The 11,534-nt window shown below is 37.4% G+C and overlaps 1 protein-coding gene across 1 annotated transcript; it reads left to right on the forward strand.

Annotated features, from left to right (window-relative positions):
- Positions 1-10,153: 10,153 nt before the first annotated feature.
- LOC128644405 (odorant receptor 131-2-like) lies at positions 10,154-11,151 on the forward strand. The gene has a single exon (XM_053697030.1). It carries the CDS (start codon positions 10,154-10,156, stop codon positions 11,072-11,074), a length of 921 nt encoding a protein of 306 aa, XP_053553005.1. The 3' UTR covers positions 11,075-11,151.
- The last annotated feature ends 383 nt before the right edge of the window (positions 11,152-11,534 follow it).

Below are 11,534 nucleotides of genomic sequence, written 5' to 3' on the forward strand. Positions count from 1 at the left end.
TTATATAAACATTTAAGCTACAGGTATCGCAATAAACCTAATTACCCTATTAACCCCTAAACCGCAATACCCCCACATCGCAATACACCTAATTACCCTATTAACCCCTAAACCGCAATACACCCACATCGCAATACACCTAATTACCCTATTAACCCCTAAACCACAATACCCACACATCGCAATACACCTAATTAACCTATTAACCCATAAACCGCAATACCCCCACATCGCAATACACCTAATTACCCTATTAACCCCTAAACTGCAATACCCCCACATCGCAATACACCTAATTACCCTATTAACCCCTAAACCACAAAACCCCCACATCGCAATAAACCTAATTACCCTATTAACCCATAAACCGCAAAAAAACCACATCGCAATACACCTAATTACCCTATTAACCCCTAAACCGCAAAACCCCCACATCGCAATAAACCTAATTACCCTATTAACCCATAAACTGCAAAAAAAACACATCGCAATAAACCTAATTACCCTATTAACCCCTAAACCGCAATACCCCCACATTGCAATACACCTAATTACCCTATTAACCCCTAAACCGAAATACCCCCACGTCGCAATACACTTAATTACCCTATTAACCCCTAAACCGCAAAACCCCTACATCGCAATAAACATATTTACCGTATTAACCCCTAAACCGCAAAACCCTACATCGCAATAAACTTATTAAACTTATTAACCCTTTAAACCGCCAAAACCCACAATGCAAATAACTATTTAAATAACTAACGGCTAGATTACGAGTTTTGCTTTATGAGCAGCTCAGTGCTAACTTGCAAGTTATTTCCACCGCTCACCTCCCTATAACGCTGCTATTACAGGTTTGCAAAAACCCAGCGTTAGCAGGCAATATGTGAGCGTAGAGCGAAGTTGAGCTCCATACCGCACTCCAATACCAGCACTGATTTGATTTCCCCATAGACATCAATGGGGAGAGCCGGCTAAAAAAAAAGCCTATCACCTGCAATAAAGGAGCGTAAAGCTCCGTAACGCAGCCCCATTGAATCCTATGGGGAAACAAAAGTTATGTTTACACCTAACACCCTAACATAAACCCTGAGTCTAAACACCCCTAATCTGCTGCCCCCGACATCACCGACACCTACATTATACTTATTAACCCCTAATCTGCCACCACCGCCATCGCCGCCACCTACATTACACTTATTAACCGCTAATCTGCCGCCCCCGCCATCACCGCCTCCTACATTACACTTATTAACCCCTAATCTGCTGCCCCCAATGTCGCCGCCACCTACCTACCCTTATTAACCCCTAATCTGCCGCCTCCAATGTCGCCGCCACTATACTAAAGTTATAAACCCCTAAACCTAACCCTAAGTCTAACCCTAACCCTAACACCCATTAACTTTAATATAATTTAAATAAATCTAAATTAAAATTACTATCATTAACTAAATAATTCCTATTTAAAACTAAATACCTATAAAATAAACCCTAAGCTAGCTACAATATAACTAATAGTTACATTGTAGCTATCTTAGGTTTTATTTTATTTCACAGGCAAGTTTGTATTTATTGTAACTAGGTAGAATAGTTACTAAATAGTTATTAACTATTTACTAACTACCTAGTTAAAATAAATAAAAATTTACCTGTAAAATAAAACCTAACCTGAGTTACACTAACACCTAACCTTAAACTACAATTAAATAAATTACATTAATTAAATACAATTAATTAAATTACAAAAAAACAAACACTAAATTACACAAAATAAAAAAGAAATTATCAAATATTTAAACTAATTACACCTAATCTAATAGCCCTATAAAATAAAAAAGCCCCCCCAAAGTAAAACCCCCCCTAGCCTAAACTAAACTGCCAATAGCCCTTAAAATGGCCTTTTGCGGGGGAATTACCCCAAAGAAATCAGTGCTTTTACCTGTAAAAAATAATACAAACAATCCCCCAACCCCCCAAATAAAATCCTATCTATAAAAAACTAAGCTCCCCATTGCCCTGAAAAGGGCATTTGTATCGGCATTGCCCTTAAAAGGGCATTTAGCTCTTTTTCCGCCCAAACCCTAAGCTAAAAATAAAACCCACCTAATTAACCCTTAAAAAAAACCTAGCACTAACCCCCAAAGATCCACTTACAGTTTTTGAAGACCTGACATCCATCCTCAACGAAGCGGCAGAAGTCTTCATTCAAGCGGGCCGAAGTCTTCATCCAAGCCGGCAGAAGTCTTCATCCAGACGGCATCTTCTATCTTCATTCATCCGGCGCAGAGTGGCTCCCCCTTCAAGACATCTGGCGCGGAGCATCCTCTTCAATCAACGGCTCTTCCAGAATGAAGGTGCCTTTAAGGGACGTCATCCAAGATGGCGGCCCTTGAATTCCGATTGGCTGATAGAATTATATCAGCCAATCGGAATTAAAGGGTGAAAAATCCTATTGGCTGATGTCAGGTGGTGAAGTCTTCTTCCAAGCGCAACCTCTTCTCCTTTCAGGAACATTCTGTGCGGAGTGGTACTGAAGACTGAAGACCACGGAGCTGAAGACCGGCGACCCTGGAACTGCAGACCGGCGACCGCGGAGCCATGGAGCGTGGAGGATCCTCTTCGTACGATCTCCAAGGTACGCGATTAAAGATGGCGTCCCTTGAATTCCTATTGGCTGATTTAATTCTTCCAATTTAAATCATCCAATAGGATGAGAGCTACTCAAATCCTATTGGCTGTTCAAATCAGCCAATAGGATGAGAGCAAGTGAAATTTTATTGGCTATTGAAAGCAGCCAATAGAATTTCACTTGCTCTCATCCTATTGACTAATTTAAACAGCCAATAGGATTTGAGTAGCTTTCATCCTATTGGCTGATTTGAATTGGAAGAATCAAATCAGCCAATAGGAATTCAAGGGACGCCATCTTTAATCGCGTACCTTAAATTCACTATTCAGTGTACGGTGGAGATCATACGAAGAGGATCTTCCATGCTCCATGGCTCCGCGGTTGACGGGCTGCAGTTCAAGGGTCGCTGGTCTTCAGCTCCGCGGTCTTCAGTCTTCAGCTCCGCTCCGCGCAGGATGTTCCTGGAAGAAGAAGAGGTTGCGCTGTTTAAATTAGCCAGACCAGCATCCTATTGGATGATTTGAATTGGAAGAATTAAATCAGCCAATAGGAATTCAAGGGACACCATCTTTAATCGCGTACCTTGGAGATCGTACGAAGAGGATCCTCCACGATCCATGGCTTCGCGGTTGCTGGTCTGCAGTTCCAGGGTCGCCGGTCTTCAGCTCCGCGGTCTTCAGTCTTCAGCATCGCTCCGCACAGGATGTTCCTGGAAGAAAAAGAGGTTGCGTTTGGAAGAAGACTTCACTGCCTGGAACAGGACCTTCTCCGCCGGACTTCAGGAACCGTGAGTACCAACCAGGGGGTTAGATTTAGGATTTTTTAAGTTTTTTTGGGGGGGTTTGCTTTATTTAGATTAAGGGTGGACAGTAAAAGAGCTAAATGCCCTGTTAAGGGCAATGCCCAAACAAATGCCCTTTTCAGGGCAATGGGTAGTTTAGGTTTTTTAGTGTTAGGTTCTTTTATATTTATTTTGGGGGGTGGGGAAAGTTTAATTTTAGGTGGGACTTTGTATATTTTTTGTAAAAGAGCTGATTATCTTGGGGCAATGCCCTGCAAAAAGCCCTTTTAAGGGCTACTGGTAGTTTACTCTTAGAGTAGGGGGTGTTTTTATTTTGGGGGGTCTTTTTATATTCATAGGGATTAGGTTTAATTTTGTTAAATTTGGTAATTTGATTTTTTTATTTTCTGTAATGTTAGCCTCTTTTATTTTTTTTTTAACTTTAGAATGTATTAGTTTAGGTTATTTGGGTTTATTTAATGGGGTGTTAGGTTAGGGGTTGTTAGGTTAGTTGAGTATTTTAATTTATTTTCAGAGTTTGATTAACAGAATAGGTCCAAAACAATTGCAGGCAGAGTTCTAATAACCAAATTTAATTGCCTCTCCCTGTTCTAATATCCCGATATTTACATATTTTTTGCTTAAAAGGACACAAAACAGCTATTGAAAAAATGTCAGCCTGGTGTAATTAACACCCTGATGGCTGCAGTTGTTTTTTTAATAGTCAAATTCTATCCACAACTTGCCTTATTTGGAGAGAGCCATTGCTAATCATGGCCATTATGTTAGCAATGTCTGCATTTTATTGCAGCTAGTTATCTCATGCCAATACTGAAACCAACTAGGGACGAAAATGTGGTAGGATTAGGTGTCGAAGAGAAATCACAGAGAGTTTTATCGCTCTCAGTGATTGACAGTCCCTTCACTTGTGCAATTGGTCACACACATGAAGGGGTGGGCATTACACACTCATTGGAGTGTGTAATGATACATACGAGCCAGTGGACGAACAGATCCACTGCCCGTATGCAGCGAAGGCAGGCAGACAATTTCTCAAGCTAAGAAGCTTTCCGCCTGCCTTTTAATACATGGAGGCCGAGGACATGTGAATACCAAATGTATACAGAGTGCCCTTTGGTCAAAATCTGAACTAATACAATCCAATTTCCATAAACAGACTGGCTCCATTTGATAAAAAAAAACACTTTATTACACTTTATTACAAAACATTTAAAATAGAAACAGCTTGTTAAGCCTAATGTGCACTTCCAATGCTATGATTTGAAAAAGTTAAATTACAGGAAAAGGGGGCAAAATAATTCATGAGTTTGAGGCAAGTGTGATGCAAAATGATTTAGAGTCAGATTGCAAGAGGATCGCTATTTAATGCTCCTGTATTACAAGTTGAAAGTAAACTGTTTTTTGGTCACACCCTAACCCGATGTGCGTAAAAAGCCAAACTTAGAATATCACGTGCGTGATAACTTATATACATACATAGACATATTTAGAGATGTATGTGTATGTATCTCTATGTTAAAGCCCATTGCCAGCCTCATATCTTTGCGCCTTTATAACTTTTTTGTTCAATGTTTTTTTTAAAATAATTTATATTGTTATTATGAATGTAAGTGTGCTTTGTAATGTATTTTTGAACATTTAACCAGAGGTCTGAGGTAGCACTAACCCAATGCATGTTAACATCAATTGCGCTCAAGGGGTCGTATTTACTTTCAACTTCTAATATGAGTGAAAAAAGTCAAATCCATATGAAAATCATTTGAAGGGACAGTCAAGTCCAAAAAAATGTTAATGTTTCAAAAAGGGCATCATTTTAAACAACTTTCCAATTTACTTTAATCACCAATTTTGCTTTGTTCTCTTGGTATTTTTAGTAGAAAGCTAAACCTAGGAAGGCTTATATGATAATTTCTAAGCCTTTGAAAGCTGCTTCTCATCACATGCTTTTTTATTTGCTTTTCACAACAGGGGAGAGCTAGTTCATGTAAGCAATATAGATAACATTGTGATCATGCCCGTGGCTTGTGGCAGACACTGCACTAATTGGCTAAAATTAAAGTCAATAGATAATAAATAAAATGTCATGTGATCAGGGGGCTGTCAGAAGATGCTTAGATACAAGCTAATCACAGAGGTTAAAAGTTTATTAATATAACTGTGTTGTTTATGCAAAACTGATGAATGGGTAATAAAGGGATTATCTATCTTTTTAAACAACAAAAGTTCTGGTGTTAAATTCAAGCAATCAGAAAACTGCAAAGGTGTCCAAGATTAGGGAAAAGCCAATGATAGCAGGATATGTATGTATACAGTTTTTGATTAGTTCAACGTTTGTATCATTATCTAAGGGAACATAAACAAGGGGTTGCCCCATATCATGATACAGTTTCATGGAAATAATAAAAAAACAATAGACCCAAAAAGTTTTGTACACAAATACTTTCACCTCAGAATAACCGCTGTCTCCATGGTAAGCGCATACCCAGGAGTAAATTCAGCTGAAATCTACTTGATTATAATCATAGTTTATTAAAAGCAAAGTCACATTTTGTTTGCTGCTTGTTATTCAGCCTTTGTGACTGAAAGAATTGCCAACAAGGCTGAAAAACGCGTGTCGCACCCCTTTTTGTATATATTTTAGATTTTTATAGGTTGAACTCGATGAACTTCGGTCTTTATTCAACCTCATCTACTATGTTACTATGTTACTATGTAGAAGAGGAGAAGTCTATTAAAGTGATAAATAGACTGGTTGAAGTACCATTTGATAAAATGTGATATATTTTAGCCTTTCCATTATAGGACTTCAACTGTTTTTAACCAATTTATTGTATACTTTGTTGTTTTTTATTTTATTTATATTTTTTGTATTATTTTATATACATTGCCCTATATAGCAGTACAGCGCCCCCCATAGCCAAAAGTGAATACTGGCTTTCATTTTTTTTAGATTTTTATATCCTTTTCTAGTATGGCAATATTCTGTACCAGGATGCAAAACTATACAGGGGATTAATACATAGTGAAAAAGGGAACTTACTTAAATAAAATAAAATATAATAACAAAATTCAACATTTTATGATTATGCTAGAAAATGTTCCTTTAGAAGTTGTTCTTTACTATGCACAATAGAAGATGTTTGTCTAAAATGCCCTCTTGATAATGCAGCACCTTCTAACTAATGTTACTGATGTTTTAGAAGAATAGAGGAATCCAACTAAAAAGTAGATACAAACCTGCAGTTTACAACATTATTAGATATTAAAATCTTACAGCTTTAACATAACCCTTTTTCATGGTCTTTTATATGCATGATAGAAATTTATGCTGTGCCTTTAAATGGACATTAAAGTTCAAATTAAATTTCAGATACATATAAAAATGCAATAAAAAAAAAATCATGTTACTTCTGTTATCAAATTGACTTTGTTCTCCTTTAAGAGCATACCTAGATATGGCACGAGTATTTGTAACAGTGTGTAGCATTTTATTTATCATACTTAAAGGGATACTGAACCCATTTTTTTTATTTCATGATTCAGATAGAGCAGCAATTTTAAGCAACTATCTAATTTACCCCTATTATCATTTTTCTTCATTCGCTTGCTATCTTTATTGGAAAAGCAAGAATGTAAGTTTAGAAGCCGGACCCTTTTTGGTTCACAGCCTGGGTTGTGCTTGCTGATTGGTGGCTAAATGCACGCACCAATAAGCAAGTGCTGTCCAGGACTTAACCAAAAAGTGGCTTGCTCCTTAGCTTAGATGCCTTCTTTTTCAAATAAAGATAGCAAGAGAACGAAGAAAAATTGATAACAGAAGTAAATTAGAAAGTTGCTTAAAATTGCATGCTCTATCTGAATCATGAAAGAACAAAATTGGGTTTAGTGTCCCTTTAACAGTTTTAGAACATATAATAGAAGAAATTATTTGTTAGTTATCACAGTCTCACTGAAGCCAATGGGGCCTATGTATCAAAGGTCTTGCGGACCTGATCCGACAGTGCGGATCAAGTCCGCACGAACTCGCTGAATGCTGAGAGCAATACGCTCTCCATATTGAGCATTGCACCAGCAACTCACAAGAGCTGCTGGTGCAACGCCGACCCCTGCAAACTCCCAGCCAATGGGCCGCCAGCAGGGAGGTGTCAATCAACCCGATTGTACTTGATCGGGTTAAATTGTGGTGATTCCTGTCCGCCTGCTTTAGACCGCTGCTTCATAATTGCTATTTCTGGCGAGCCTGAAGACTCGCCAGAAACACGGACCCACAAGCTCCATGCGGAGCTTGATAAATGGGCCTCATTGTCTGTGCCAGTGGAAGTCCAAACAAACCATTATAAAAGGCTGTTTTTCCCTGAGGAGGGTGGGTGGTCTTATGTGCTTACTTTCTGAGGAACCAGCTTCTACTGGGCCTCAGAGTTAACAACTTATGTATGTAAAGGAGTCTGTGATTGGCTGATGCATGTCACGTGGTACAAGGGACAGGGAAAGGCAAGTAAACTTTTAAATTTCTCAGAAAATAATCTGCTTATCTGAAATTCAAAGTAATTTATATTACCTTTTATAATGCATTTGTTAATTATGCAATTCTACTGTAGTTAAAGGTACATTACACCCAGCATTTAGCTTTCATGATTCAGATATAGGATACAAATTTAAAAATGTTTCAAATTCACTTCTATTATCAAATTTTCTTTGTTTGGAGAATACCTAGGTAGGCAGCGGGCATGTGACTGTACACAACTTTCTATTGTACTTCTATTATATAATTTGCTTCATTCTCTTGCTATCTTTTATTGAAGGAGCAGTAAGACACTACTGGGAGCTAGTTGAACGCATTAGGTGAGCCAATAACATGAGGCATATATGTGCAGTGACCCATCAGCAGCTTCTAAACCTATTTAAGTATTCTTTTCAACAAAGGATACAAAAAGAACAAAATATTTTAGATAAATAAAAATAAATTGGAAAGCTATTTAAAATTGCATGCTCTATCTGAAAGAAAAAAAAATTGACATTCAGGTGCATTTAACCCCTTGAACCAATATGACATATATATATATATATATATATATATATATATATATATATATATATATATATATATGTCATATGGTACGAAACCCATCGTACAGCATAATGTATAAATAAGTTGCTGCTGAAGGCAGATGCCAGATCGTTACAGACAGTGACACTGTGTGTGTCACCATCTCTGTAACGATCAACTTTTTGTGCCAGATGGAGATGACAGTAGGCGGGTGAGCGGCACAGAGTCAGAGGGAGGGGAAAGGACCCTACTCCACAGAATTATTTTTTTTATGGAGAGGGAGTTATGGTGAGCTAAAGCAAAAGGGGAATTGGAAGGGGGCACTGTAAATCATTTTCGCAGGGAGGGGGAGGTAGGGTAAACTACTACACTACAGAAAAAAAAATAATTTGAAATAAATAAAAAATAATAATAAAAGACAAACTGGGTACTGGCAAACAGTTGCCATTACCTAAGATGGCCGCCACTAGTAGGAGGGGGTAGGGTTAAAGCGCTGTTTGGGGGAGGATTGGAAAAGTGGGAAGGTTGAGGAGGGATCACTTACAGGGCCATAATACCCAAATGTTTAAACACTTGAAAGTGATTCCGGATAGCTGTAAAAAGCTGACTAGAAAATATTACCTGAACATCTCTATGTAAAAAAGAAAGATATTTTACCTCAAAAGTTTCTCAGTAGCCACCTCCCATTGTAAAGGACTTCTAAGCAGCAAATCAGTATGTCTGTCCCAGGACAGTGGAAGGAGCGAGCTTTCGTGCACACTCATCTTATTTCCCTATTCAGTGTAAGGAAGTTTACTATGAAATCTCATGAGAGTTAAGTGAAATCTCATGAGATCACAGTAAAAGAGTTCATGACCTCAGCACTGTTGATGCTGATTGGCTGCTGTTCATTTCTTCATTTTTTTTTTTTTTTTTTACCTGAAGCTGGGCAGTAACTAAAATATAACTTTTTACACAGAACTTACTCTGGTGAGCTGAGGAAATTGTGAGGTAAAATATCTTCCTTTTTTACATAGAGATGCTCAGGTGATATTTTCCTGTCAGTTTTTTACAGTTATACTGCATCAGTTTCAAGTGATTTAGCATATGAGTATTATGTCCCTTTAACTGCAAGGAAAATAATAATAATTTAAAAAAAAAACATAAGCTGCATACTGGCAGACCTTCTGCCAGTACCTAAGATGGTGGTGAATAGTGGGGGGTGAGGGAGGGAAGAGAGCTGTTTGGGAGGAATCAGGTAGGGATCAGGTGGTGGGAGGTGTCAGGTGGGAAGGTATTCTATACTTTGCATCAAAAATTATTCTTACAACCTGCCAGGAATTTCAAGTAAGGTGCGCAGCTGCAATTAGCGGTCTTCTAATTGCCAAAAACCAATGGTAAAACCATATATGTCTGCTATTTCTGTACAAAGGGGATCCCAGAGAAGCTTTTATACCATGTGTCATATTACTGCAGTAGTTGTGTATAAATAATTTCAGTGAGAAACCCAAACTTTGCAGCAGAAAGAAATTGGAAAGATTTTTTAAAATTATCTGAGTCATGAGAGAAATAAAAATGGTTCACATGACATTTAATAATCCTTTGGTCATTAAAATTAACTGTAACAGTAATCACTTTATTTTTTCTATTTCTAGGCTGGAACCTCAAAATCAGAATCTACAAATATTCAACTATGACAAACAACACTACTCTGGGCATCACCGAAGGATCTTCCACAAATCTAATTGCTTTAATTGTGAAATTAGGTTCTTTTCTTGTCTTAATATCCTGTTTTCTCATCTTCCTACATGCTATTACAATTATATTAAGAGTCTACTTCACCACAGCGCACGTACGTGAGGATTCTCGTTACGTCCTTTTTATTCACATGATAATCAATGACACTTTGTATCTTTCTCTTGGGATGTGGCTCTATATAGCCGCAATGTACATTGTATTAACACCTGTACCAATTTGTTACATAATATTCACCTTATCTACCTCTACATTTCGTATCACTCCCTACAACCTGGCTGCCATGTCTCTGGAACGATACGTTGCTATTTGCTTTCCATTAAGGCACCCACAAATTTGTACTACAAGAAAAACTAGTCTTGTCATTGCAATAATTTGGTTGGTGGCATTAATTCCAAATGTTGCTGACTTTATAGCTCTGAATTTGTTTGTCGAAAAAAATTATTACTCATTTAATATAGTATGCACTCGCGTGGTTATAACAAAAACAGAAGTTCAAAATTCCATACGACTTTTTAGTCTCATTATCAGTTTCACCATTGTGGGTCTGATAATCATATTCACTTACGTAAAAGTTATATTAGTTGCTCGGAAGATTGGTTCTGATAAATCTTCAGCTATGAAGGCCAGCAAGACTATTGTACTTCACGCGTTTCAGCTCCTTTTGTGCATGTTCTCTTTTAGTTCCTCTCTTACAGAAACGTACCTTGCAAAATACTTGATATACATCAACCTGTTCAATTTCCTTCTATTCATGTGTCTCCCAAGATTTCTTAGTCCACTGATTTATGGGTTTAAGGACGCAGTTTTTAAGAAACATTTGAGAACATTTTGTTCTGCAAAGCATTATGGATGTTAAAAGTAATACGAATAAAAAAAATAAAGAATTGTGTAAAATATAACATCTTAGCACAAATAAAACTTATATGAACAAAACTGGGGCACCATTTTTTTTTATTTACAGAGTTTGTTTCACATGTGCAGAAAATATATAGAAGTCTAATCAGTTTAGTGTTATCTCAGGTTCTAACACTAATAAGACTCTGGATTCTATGAAATATTCTACTGGAGAAGATTTCAAAGCATTGTGGTTCCATATCTGCAATAGAATCTCAGTCACATGACCTATTTACCTGTTACTAAATATTAGCAGCTCATTATAGTTGGTTGCAATGACTACCCAGAATAATGCATTTAACCCCAGCAGCAATGTAAGTGGTTACAAAGAAGATGGAACAATAGGGTATACCTGCCATATCAGAGCTTTAAATTAATTATGCATGTTGTCTGAACTATGTTTTAATAACTGTATTAAAATA

Source organism: Bombina bombina, unplaced genomic scaffold (assembly GCF_027579735.1).
Source record: "Bombina bombina isolate aBomBom1 unplaced genomic scaffold, aBomBom1.pri scaffold_743, whole genome shotgun sequence".
Classification (NCBI taxonomy): Eukaryota; Metazoa; Chordata; class Amphibia; order Anura; family Bombinatoridae; genus Bombina; species Bombina bombina.

Bases quoted from the DNA above. Each gene is read 5' to 3' on its own strand.
- LOC128644405 (XM_053697030.1), top strand. From the start codon at position 10,154: ATGACAAACAACACTACTCTGGGCATCACCGAAGGATCTTCCACAAAT.